The following is an 11,110-nucleotide window of genomic DNA, read 5'->3' on the forward strand; positions in this document are numbered from 1 at the left end:
GCTACAGAGTTAAGTATCGAAGTTAGTTTCTCACGGTTTGTCCATAGGGTGAGATGGTGAATGAATTATAGTTTTCTTAAGTTATCGGATGAAATATTACCTGTTTGCGTTCAATAATGGATAAAATTCAACAGTACAAACGGTGTTCTTATCAGTGAAATGAGTAATTTATAGTGCGATTTTACGTGTAGTTCCAAGTGCTTAATTTGCGTTAAAACATTAACTTGCATTAAATATTTTCATTAAATATATTATTTATTTAATAATCAATTAAATATCTGACTTGTTTTCACGCTATCAAAATAAATTTATCATATTAAAATTTAAATAAATAATTTAAATTTGATTAATGTAATTGCAAAATTTATTTGCTAATGTTACTCTCAAGTGCAATAAAAATGAAATCAAAAATGAAATACATTGAAACCTATTAGTGTCATTGTACCTGATTTGTTAATCTATGTATTTCCTTTAATTTCTACAACTGACAACCAAAAAATTATAAATACAACCACTTAAATAATAAAAACATATACACGCATTTTTGATAACAGCTTAATTAAGTGAGAAACTCACAGGCTTTTCCAATCATTAATTCCGAACAGAGTGTTAATATATTAATATATATGTATATCGAAATAGTTCGAAAAATATCGGATTTTACGGTCTTAAAAATCTATATGTATACTACCAGTACAAGATTTGGACACAGTCCCTTTTTCCTGTTTTAATAATCATACGATTAGATAGATCGACAAGAACTCGATTTTCAATTTATATATATAATTTCGATGAAAACAATACAATTTTATTTTTAGTGAAATAAAAATTATTATACTATTATTTCATATAGTTTACATTGAAAATTAATAAATAGAGAAAATTAAAATAGATTTATAAAAAGAAACAAACATATATGTGATCAAATTTTTGTGCAGTGAATTTTATTAAGAAGTTAATTAGATATGAATGGCGATGATTATAGGTTCCTTAACAATAAAGTCTAAAGTGAGATATATAACAAAATATCATGGATGCCATTTTGGAATCATCAACAGAATATATTAAACACTCAAATGATGGAACGAATACTCCTCTAGTCAATGAAAAGAAATGGGAATCAGATTTTCTCAGAGTAAGTAGAGTACCATTATATTTTTTTATATTTTATATATATTATATAGAGTTAAAACACACTACTTTTATCGATTGTATGTAATAAACAAATGCATACTAGATTCATAAGTTATAGGTATATAAAAAATTATAATAAATTAAATAAAATATATGTAATATATATGTATCATGTATTATCTTATATATATAATTCTTCTGTACGTGTGTTGACAGTGAACTCCTCCTAAACGGCTGAACCGATTTTGATGAAATTTTTTGTGTGTGTTCAAGTGGATTCAAGGAAGGTTTAGATTCACAATTTTGCCCACTGGATAATGTCTTTTTAATTAATTTTTTATTTTTTGATATCCATATACATTTATATTAGAAATTTAAAATTTATTCATGCTTTTAAAATCTCTAAAATGAATCGTAAAACTGCCGTTGCATAGCTTAAGTGCATTTAAATTCCGCAGCACAATTATAGGTGAGCCAATTTTTAATCTTAAGTTATGTAGTGGTATTCCTGATAAATCCAGCGAATTCAAAAATAAAACAGGATAGTTGAACGATTCAATTTAAACTCTAAACGTTTTAAACAAATCAAAGTAACCATGAATAACTTTTAAATGTCTAATATAAATGTATATGGATACCAAAAAACTGTATAATAATTAAAAAAAAAACGTTATCCAGTGGTCTACGATAATGAAACGTTATCCAGAATACGATAATGAAATTTGCAATATATATAGGTGGTTTTTCGTTTTCATAGGTTATCATTATTATTTCAGTTGACCATGTCTTAGATACTTCTTCTTCTTCTCTCCATAGTTTTAAAATCAGCTCATATATTCCATTAAACATCTATATTTTTGACATTTCAACAATTACCATTTGTTGCGCCATCCTTAGCTTCATCATTTTTCATTTTGCTTATCAAATCCAAGACTACAGCCAAAGTGAATTCAGCTTCTTGAGGATTTTTACTGTTCTGGTTTTGTACCAGTGCTATTCTATTTGAAAGCACCGGTTCCTCCAGCGTTGTAGGATTAATGGTTGTGGGGGTTAACTAAAACTTAACTAAAACTGATTTGCTTATAATTTCAGACTTCTATATAAATCATTGATCTTTTCGGTATTAAAAAGACAATTAATGGTATTTACTTTCTTTTAGAAAGTGCATATGTAGTTCTTTTTACATAGCTCTGTTATTTCTTTCCTCTTGGTTATGTATGACTCTCAGTTTGCTATTGCCATTTTGTTTTATCACATTTTCTTTAATGAGGTTATGCTTATCATTATATCTTCTATAATATTATATATATAATAAATATAATAAATAAATATATCTATCGATGTCAGTTTCATTTTTTGTATTATATTGAAAATTCTTGTTTCCAGAAAAAATGTAGAAACCTAGAACTGGAACAATTTTATAAGCTTTACTTGCAAAGACTTAATGTTAGTTATCTCTCATTATTTTTAATAATCGAGACATTTGTTGTAATTGTTCACTCCATACTTTTACTTGCGACAGTCCGGGTAAGTGTACCTCAGATATTTATTAATATCATTATTGCAAATAAATTTCTCTTTAAAGAATTTATCTGATGTCTATGTCGACATATGCATTTATATAGGATCTTCAGTTGCATTATGGATCATATTAGCTATTAACTTTTACAAAGATTTTCAACGTCACTCATGGATACTATACGTAACATCATGGTTGGCAATAACAGTCATGATGGCGGCAGGTAAACTTCTTCCATACATAACAAAATGAAAAAAGATTTTAAACATTCTCCGTCCTCTTCTCATTAGATCTAAGTATTCCAATTTACCATGCTGTTAGCAGCCATGATATACTTCGACCAACATATGCGTGTTACGTGTTATTTGCTGTTTATATATTCATGCCTGTACCAGAAAATTTGCACTCTTTTATTTTGGGTATTGCCGTTACAATATCATACCTAGTCACGTATACTTTTATAACCTATCGCACTGAGCCAACAACAAATCGGAATGCTGGAACTATGGCTATCATTTCAGATGCTATTTTTTTATTATGTGTTAATTTATTAGGTCTCTACTACCGCATGAACCAGGAAATTGCAATACGGACAACATTTCTTGATAGACGTCAATGTGTTGAGGAAAATTTACTCTTGCGTTATGCTCGCGATCAAGAGGTAAAACTCTATAAGAGATGAAGTGTTCTTCACATATATATAATTTCAGAAAAGTCTTCTTCTCAGCATCATACCTGCACAAATAGCAAACAAAATAGAGCAGGATGTTAAAGTTCGCATTGAATATCTAAAGGCACAACATCGCAGAAAAAGTATTGAACCCGGGGCAGCAAGGTAATATATTCTCATTAACAGAACTAATAACAGAATCCTATCTGAAAGCAAAATCAATAAATAACTAACATGTTGTATAAAAAACAAAAAATCACATTTTAAAATAATATTATATATTATTACAGTTCTAATACACATATAGTTAAACGCTGGCGTCAACTAGATACTGAGTAAGTTGAAATGTGTCACCGACAATTTACAATAAATCTTATTTTTTCATCTTTAACTCCTGTTTTCTCCTTGATACTTTTCTTGAGCTATGATATTTTTCCTACGATGAAAGCATCATAGCTTTTCAGCTATGATGGTCCAAATACATTTCTCACTCCGACAAAACTTATTTCATTTACATATTCATTTATATTCATTTCTCAAAATTCATTCGTTTTCTTGTACCTCGCATTTTAGGTAGAACAAAAAAAACAATAGGCGCCAGTAGAAACACAACCAACAACTACATCTCACTTTCATTGTAGGTATTTGACTTGCTTTTGGCTTCAAGCATACACTCACGCTTAAATAAAGATTATTTCGCTTGCTATTTACATCTTATTCACCACATATAATCATTCATATAATCAATAATTGCATAAAAACTTTTTCTATTAAAGAAAATTGTTCATTGAGCCCCACAATGACGTAACGATCCTATATGCTGACGTTGTTAATTATACGCATCTTACGACGACTTTGGATGTGAAAACGCTGGTGGAAACACTTCATGATCTCTTTGTGAAATTTGATTTGGCGTCGGAAGTATATACAATAGTATTTCTAAATAACCAAAGTAGTTGATCTTAATTTCTAGCCATTTTAGGAATTCCATGTGCTACGAATAAAATTTTTGGGAGATTGTTATTATTGCGTCGCTGGTGTTCCCATTCCAAACGAGTATCATGCCAAATGCTGCGTTGAACTTGGTTTACGTATGATAACCGACATACGTGACGTAAGGTAAGCCTCCATTAGGGTGACTAAACATGCTCATTTTTGCGGGACAATCGCACTTTTTTGAGGGTCGTTTCATTAGCCGTGAGTGAGAAAAATATACTGACTTATAAAGTGCTTTTAAAATTTAATTTTTTAACCATATTTCTATATGTATTAGTTAAAGTTCTCTGAAATTTGTTTAGTTGTAAATAAGCTGGAAACAGCTACAATCTAATGAATACAATATTCATATATAGATATTATATATATAGCTATATAGATATTCCGTATACAAACTTTTCCTGTTTTAAAATGAGTATTATCACGTCACACTAGCCTATATCAAAATTTAAGTAGATCTTTAATCTCGAACACCTAATAATTTAATTCACAAAAGAGCGAAACGTAAATTGGATATTGATATGCGTATTGGAGTACATTCTGGTAATATTCTTTCCGGTGTTATTGGAGCTTGTAAGTGGCAATATGATATTTGGTCTAAAGATGTCGATATTGCAAATCGCCTGGAATCCACTGGCAAAGCTGGTCGCGTACATGTAAGTGAACAGACCTTAAAATTATTGGATGGCGAATATCTTTTCGAAGAAGGTACCCCAGAAGCACGCAATGATGAAGTTTTGAGAAAGTACCGTATTCACACATTTTTAATTAAACCTCCTAAGGTATATGGGATTCATAATTAAATCCATGTTATTGATAATATAATGGTGATAATATATTTTATTTCTTAGGTCACATTTTACGATCGCTCAATTGGAGTAAAACGACAAATTGAAAAAAAAGTAAGCATGGTCACTGAAATAATTACATACCAACATTTTAGCGAATATTGGGTAGTCTAAGAACTATTGAGTATTAAATCATATTAAATCAAAGGGTTGAATTTTATTCGATAACAAAATAAAAACAATATTTATTAGCACTATTAATGATCAGATCTACACCTATCGATCACAACAAACTATTTATGTTTCGGGTATCAAGGCAGAACCCGACCTATCCAAACCGTTTAAAAATATTTGAGACCTTACATAAGGTAACTTACTATTCCACTATCGACATAAATTACCCAATTCTCAATTTTTGCATATGCCGACTACATTGACACCAGTGTGCATGCTAGAAGTATATTAGCACTTTCGTATTCATAAATCAAGTACGCAGTAAATCACAGAATACACATAAAACGTCTAATATTTGATTAGTTTTAATACTAATCCGAATACTAATACCGAATAAATGTTTTCGGTATTCGAAAATTTAACACAAAATAAATATGCGGATTATTCGAAATGTTTTTTTTTACATTTAGATATTCGTATTAGTCAAATAGGTATACCAAATTTGAATATCGATATATATATCAAATAGTTCTACTTCTTATATCAACAAGTAACACCAATATTAACCATCAATATTCTAGATTACCCAATATTCCTATTAGTTATTAATTTTTCGTTGAATTCCATGAGAACTCACTTATTTATTCGATATTTTCGTTGCGGTAATAGAGTACTGCCAAACAAGATACAACTGCGAACTTTATGCATAACACAATTATGCAATATAACCAAATACGCAACCAGGCAAAGTTGGAAATGAGCAGAGAACTGGACAAAATGCCGATTGGTAGAATTCAGTATGTTCTCATAACAATTATTCTAATACGGGTACGGTTACTTTAACTTAATAGATTTTATTTCCAGAATGAGCCAGTTATTTGGTCGTTCAAAGCGTTTAACGCAGGATGAGATGGAGGAGCAGAGTTTTCGCAGTAATATCACGTCTTTGGGATTGTTCTTTAAAGATTGGCGTTGGGAGTTCTTATATCTTAATGAGCCTGATGTAATGCTGAAATATAGCATACTGTTCGGTTTTATAACATTTCTAGCTATAGTTGCGATGCAGGCGGTAAACGAACCGTAAGTAAAAGAACAAGGTCCCTTTAGTCTTTCCAAATGCAACATATTTATGCTGTCTTTTGTTTTTCTTTGCAGACAATCCACTTTATTTTGGATTCTAGTGGGGATTGATGTATTTGTATTGACATTTTTTCTTGTAGTATCCTGGTACAAGAAACTATGGATAATGTTTATTAGTGATTCAGAACAGTCACAGCCTAAATCGACCTTTAGCATAATATTTTACAATTTATCGGATCGTGTTCAAAGAAGTCTTGTGGCACGTATAGTCATCTATCTAACCATTGTCGTCATGCACTGCACTTGTACATCTTTGCAACTGGTAGAATTACATTCTCTTGATAGTTGTTGATCTGAGCAAATTTTTTTTTTTTTTAGTTAGACTGCGACAGGTTTGAGGTTATGAATGAAGAAATCGATATTCAGCTTCTACATAATGGACAACATGCTCACTTTTGCTTCAATGCTTGGGTAATTAATAGTATCACACATGTAAAACCTGTCTGAAGATAATTCATTTTTCTCAAAGGCTGTGTCGGAAAGTGTTATCCTTACAGTTATAATGGTGTTTCTGTTTACGCGGGTGCCTTTCGTAATGAAGCTGTTCTCGGGTGTATTGATCATTGCACTTTATAGTGTTGTTGTGGAATTTGAATTCGAGTTTATATATGAAAAAAGCCCCCCTACAAACGTTGGATTGTATGCGGAGTACTCACACATTCTTATCTTGGTGATTACTTTGATAATATATCATCTAATAGATCGTCAGATGGAGTTCATATCAAAAGTCGACTATAAGTAATATTACTTTTATATTCATATTATACTTAGTATTTGGCTAGTTGACTAACACAACATTTTATTATATAACAATTGCAGTTGGAAGCGGCAACTACAGAAGAGGCAAGACGATGCGAAATTCACTAATGAAACAATAAAAATTCTTATAAACAATATATTACCATCACATGTGGGTAAGGTGGCATAAGTCTAATATATTGTAATTTATCTTCATAATATTTTCCAAGAGTCTTTTTAGGAAATACACATTATCATTAGTTATTGAAAAAAATATTATTATTTAAAGTGACACTGATGCATTGTGTTCTATAAGATCTATTGCGATACTCTTTTGCGCTACATTCTCATAAGCTAACGTAGGGTTAGCACAACAGATCTTATCAATGTATCAATGATACACATTGTCACTTCTAATAATAATATTGTTATGTAATTAAACCTGACAATATTTCTTAGTTCCAGATCCCAAATCATATTTGGTTCGTTGGAAAACTAGATTCGTAAACATTAAAGTTTTTTCCTTGTAGACATTTTAATCCAAAGATTCCTCAGCCTTTTTAAGCCGGCCAAATTATACTCGTATTATTTGTCCATCTTTTCAAAATAAGCCTGTTGGTAAAGTTCTTTCTCCTGTGTATTGTCTTGTTGGATTTTTTTGACTCCTACCATTCTCTTTTATCTAAAACGTATACATACTTTTTGCAATAACTTCACCAATAATTGTTGAAGAAGTGACATATTTCGAGACTTTCTTTAAAACTTGTTGAATAAATATTAAAAATACAGCTTCTTAAAATTATTTTTAGCTGATATCTATATGAGAAAAATGATGAAAAATGAACTCTATTACGAAGAATACGAAAATGTTGCTGTGATGTTTGCCACAATTCGTAATTATGACACAGAGAAAGTTGGTTTGCGGGTCTTAAATGAAATTATCTGTGACTTCGACGAGATGGTATGTATTAGTGATATTGCAATGCTTGAATAATCAGTTGGTCAACATTTTGCACCAACTAACTCTATCAATAATTTTGTAGCTCAATTCATACAGGGGCCCACTAAAAATAGAAAAAATTAAGGTGGCAGGTTGGACTTATATGGCAGCATGTGGTTTAGATCTCGAACGCTCTGATCATATTGGCTCAAATGCAAGCTATCGAAGCTCATCTCTTTTACCTAATGGAAGACGGAGTCATCACACCCGAAGTAGTAATATACTCTTTTGCATACGTATGCTGTAATATTTATTTTATTTGCAATTTCAGCCAATAGCGAAGCCATTGTTATTAATCAAGATCCGGAGCCAGAAATGTCCTTCGGTTCATTAGACAGTAGATCCTTCGAACATTACGAAGGTCACAATATTAAGAGTAGAAAAATTAGCAGCCCGCAGCAAAACAACGTAGTCTACGTAATGGTGCAATTTGCGTTGGATTTGATGAAGGCTATGCATAGTTTTAATACCGAAAATTTGCAATATGAGGATGGTGGTGGCAAAGATCGGGGAATGCTGCGGATTGGTAAAATTATTTCATTTTTGTCTGTTAATAAAAAACTAAAATAATTTCATTAATCTTATATAATGTAAGGTATTTCTCATGGAGAAATAATGGCTGGCGTTGTTGGCTCTTATAAGCCACATTATGATATATGGGGCAACGCAGTTAACATGGCTTCACGTATGGATTCAACAGGTATTCCAGGTTGCGTTCAGGTTACTGAAGAGACTGCAGAAATTTTAAAAACATTTGATATAAACTGTGATTACAGAGGACTTACTTATGTGAAAGGCCGTGGCAAGATTCCTACATACATTGTCGGCATAACCGATAAATTGCAGTTCATCAAGATAAGCAATACTCAGGAAGCCGAAAAATAATTTTTGTAATTCGATATGTTGTCTGCAATTATTTCTAAGTTCGCTATATTTTTACGCTGTTATAAAGTCTTCTTCAGGTTTTTATACAATTTCCTGTGAACTTTTCAATAAATACATTTTTAACGAAATCCAATAAATTACTAAATTGGAATTTGTTATATTTTCTCATTTATTTTACAATCTATCAAATATCAAAAATACTGCTTACTTTATATTCTATTTAAAACAATGGGCCTACCTCCTTTACAACTTTAACTTCTAATTTCAACATGTCAGAGAAAATTTCATTGCACAGTGGCTATTTTATTACGCAATGCTGTCCTCTAACCTTTCTAGTTTCAACATTTTCTTCCATTCGCATGATATTACCAAGCCAGCAAAGCCGCTGAATTTTTATGCGCTTATCTATGACAATGTTGCAGTATATCTCATACAGCTCATCATTCCATCTAATTCGATACTCGTTGCCAATACGTCAGGAATCATAGATTTCCTGAAGAATTTTTCTCTCGAATAGTCCTAACGTCTTCGCATCAGTGTTAGTAGCTGTCCAAGCTTCTTCTGTATCATATCTTACAATATAATATATTTAAAAAAACGCATTGAATAGTAGTCAAATTATTTTACTGTTCAAACTCAAAAACTCGATACTACAGCACGTAAAGTTTAGTTTACTATATAGAATTAATTTTATTAAAGGTATATTGAATTATTAAAATTATTTCGGTATATGCAAAATATACTTGTTGAATCAGCACCACTCAGCAGATCCAGTGCCACTAGAAACGAAAAAGAACAACGAAATATTAACAACGCATTTTCTACTTGCGACTTAACTCACCGACGACTGAACAGTGACTGACTTCTAGTACTTCTTTCTCTCATCTTTTTCATACATAAAATCCTTTATAGTCGAAGATCTGGAGTTTTTAATTTAGCATAAACATTGACCCATGTTGATATCACTCTTACCAAAGTAAAAGTATTTCCACTTTCCTCTCCGTAATCACTACCCAGGCCATCTGTATGGTAGACCAAAAGCAGGGAGATGAGTATACAATATGCAATAGTCTTGATTTTGCGAAAGCATACCATACGATTTTTCATAGTGTTTTGCAAAACAACCTGGCATAGGGAATATTGTTTGTCGTCATTCGTTATCTTCAACAAGTGATCAAATTATTGTTTATCGCTAAGATTTTTTAATACATTAATACATTATTATTTATTTATCATTTTTAATCAGCCATTAATAAAGCAATAATAGATTATTACTCAAGGATAGAGTAAACCCGCAAACATACTGTATGGCATTGCCCATCTATAATTTTAATGTTGCTGCTAAATGGTGTTGGAGCAATCATTGATCAATTAAAAATTCAAAAGTTAAATAAAATCAATCAAAATTTAGATCTAACATTTTTATTTAAAAAAAATTTATAAAACTTGTATATCTTTTATTGAGCAGACTATTTTTCCGTATTGGTTGCAGTGCTACCTGATGTTAACTGTCAGTCAGTTGCTATGGTTAGTTTCTGTGTGCTGAGACTGAATAAGACTTACATTAGTATTTTGAAATGGATCTAAGTGCAGCGAAACATTAAAACCCCTTTGGCGATGATACTATGTCGCAATAACAACTTTATGATTGTTACAAACCGGTTGACAAAACATTTACGATAACGCAATAACAATAATGAAAATGTAGGGAATATTAAAAGATGCTTGGTAATAGAAAAGTTATCATTGGAGAGGTTGAGATGAAGAAATAATGTTATATGGCGCAAATGTAAATATTACACCATATCATTGTGAAAGTTCTATTCTTCAGAAACAACAAATTTTGCGGCAAACTCAAAGAGATACTCAAAATGGCCCTTATTACAGGACGGGCTCAATATCATACGAAAAAACCGAAAAAGGCTTTACAACATTGTTTCACTGAGGACAACGGCAGCACAAATACATTATTTCAAAGGAAAGCGTTGGATTAGACACTAAAAATTAAATTCTTCTCACTTTTTGACTAATAGTATAATAAAATACATGAACTACAAATCCACAAT

At 31.1% G+C, this 11,110-nt stretch overlaps 1 protein-coding gene across 5 annotated transcripts; it reads left to right on the top strand.

The window, feature by feature from the left end:
• Nucleotides 1-887: 887 nt before the first annotated feature.
• LOC119666096 (adenylyl cyclase X E) lies at nucleotides 888-9,166 on the top strand. 5 transcript variants are annotated; one of them, XM_038075373.1, is made up of 20 exons: nucleotides 888-1,135; nucleotides 2,521-2,661; nucleotides 2,720-2,876; nucleotides 2,944-3,314; nucleotides 3,364-3,488; nucleotides 3,614-3,658; nucleotides 4,100-4,244; nucleotides 4,306-4,442; nucleotides 4,816-5,101; nucleotides 5,171-5,221; nucleotides 5,951-6,078; nucleotides 6,146-6,361; nucleotides 6,437-6,683; nucleotides 6,740-6,832; nucleotides 6,891-7,159; nucleotides 7,241-7,335; nucleotides 7,969-8,120; nucleotides 8,203-8,374; nucleotides 8,431-8,685; nucleotides 8,755-9,166. In XM_038075373.1, exons 1-20 carry the CDS (start codon nucleotides 1,031-1,033, stop codon nucleotides 9,042-9,044), a joined length of 3,480 nt encoding a protein of 1,159 aa, XP_037931301.1. In that variant the 5' UTR covers nucleotides 888-1,030; the 3' UTR covers nucleotides 9,045-9,166. The 5 variants fall into 5 exon arrangements, 4 of the variants coding, with proteins under 4 accessions (XP_037931301.1, XP_037931308.1, XP_037931312.1 ...); XM_038075380.1 differs by having other exon boundaries at nucleotides 8,203-8,371; XM_038075384.1 differs by lacking the exon at nucleotides 3,614-3,658.
• Nucleotides 9,167-11,110: the final 1,944 nt, after the last annotated feature.

Source organism: Teleopsis dalmanni, chromosome 1 (genome assembly GCF_002237135.1).
Source record: "Teleopsis dalmanni isolate 2A chromosome 1, ASM223713v2, whole genome shotgun sequence".
In the NCBI taxonomy this organism is placed as follows: domain Eukaryota; kingdom Metazoa; phylum Arthropoda; class Insecta; order Diptera; family Diopsidae; genus Teleopsis; species Teleopsis dalmanni.

Bases quoted from the DNA above. Each gene is read 5' to 3' on its own strand.
- LOC119666096 (XM_038075373.1), top strand. From the start codon at position 1,031: ATGGATGCCATTTTGGAATCATCAACAGAATATATTAAACACTCAAAT. The intron at 6,079-6,145 runs GTATGTTCTCAT...TTTTATTTCCAG, and splicing joins ATGCCGATTGGTAGAATTCA to AATGAGCCAGTTATTTGGTC. The intron at 7,160-7,240 runs GTAATATTACTT...TAACAATTGCAG, and splicing joins ATATCAAAAGTCGACTATAA to TTGGAAGCGGCAACTACAGA.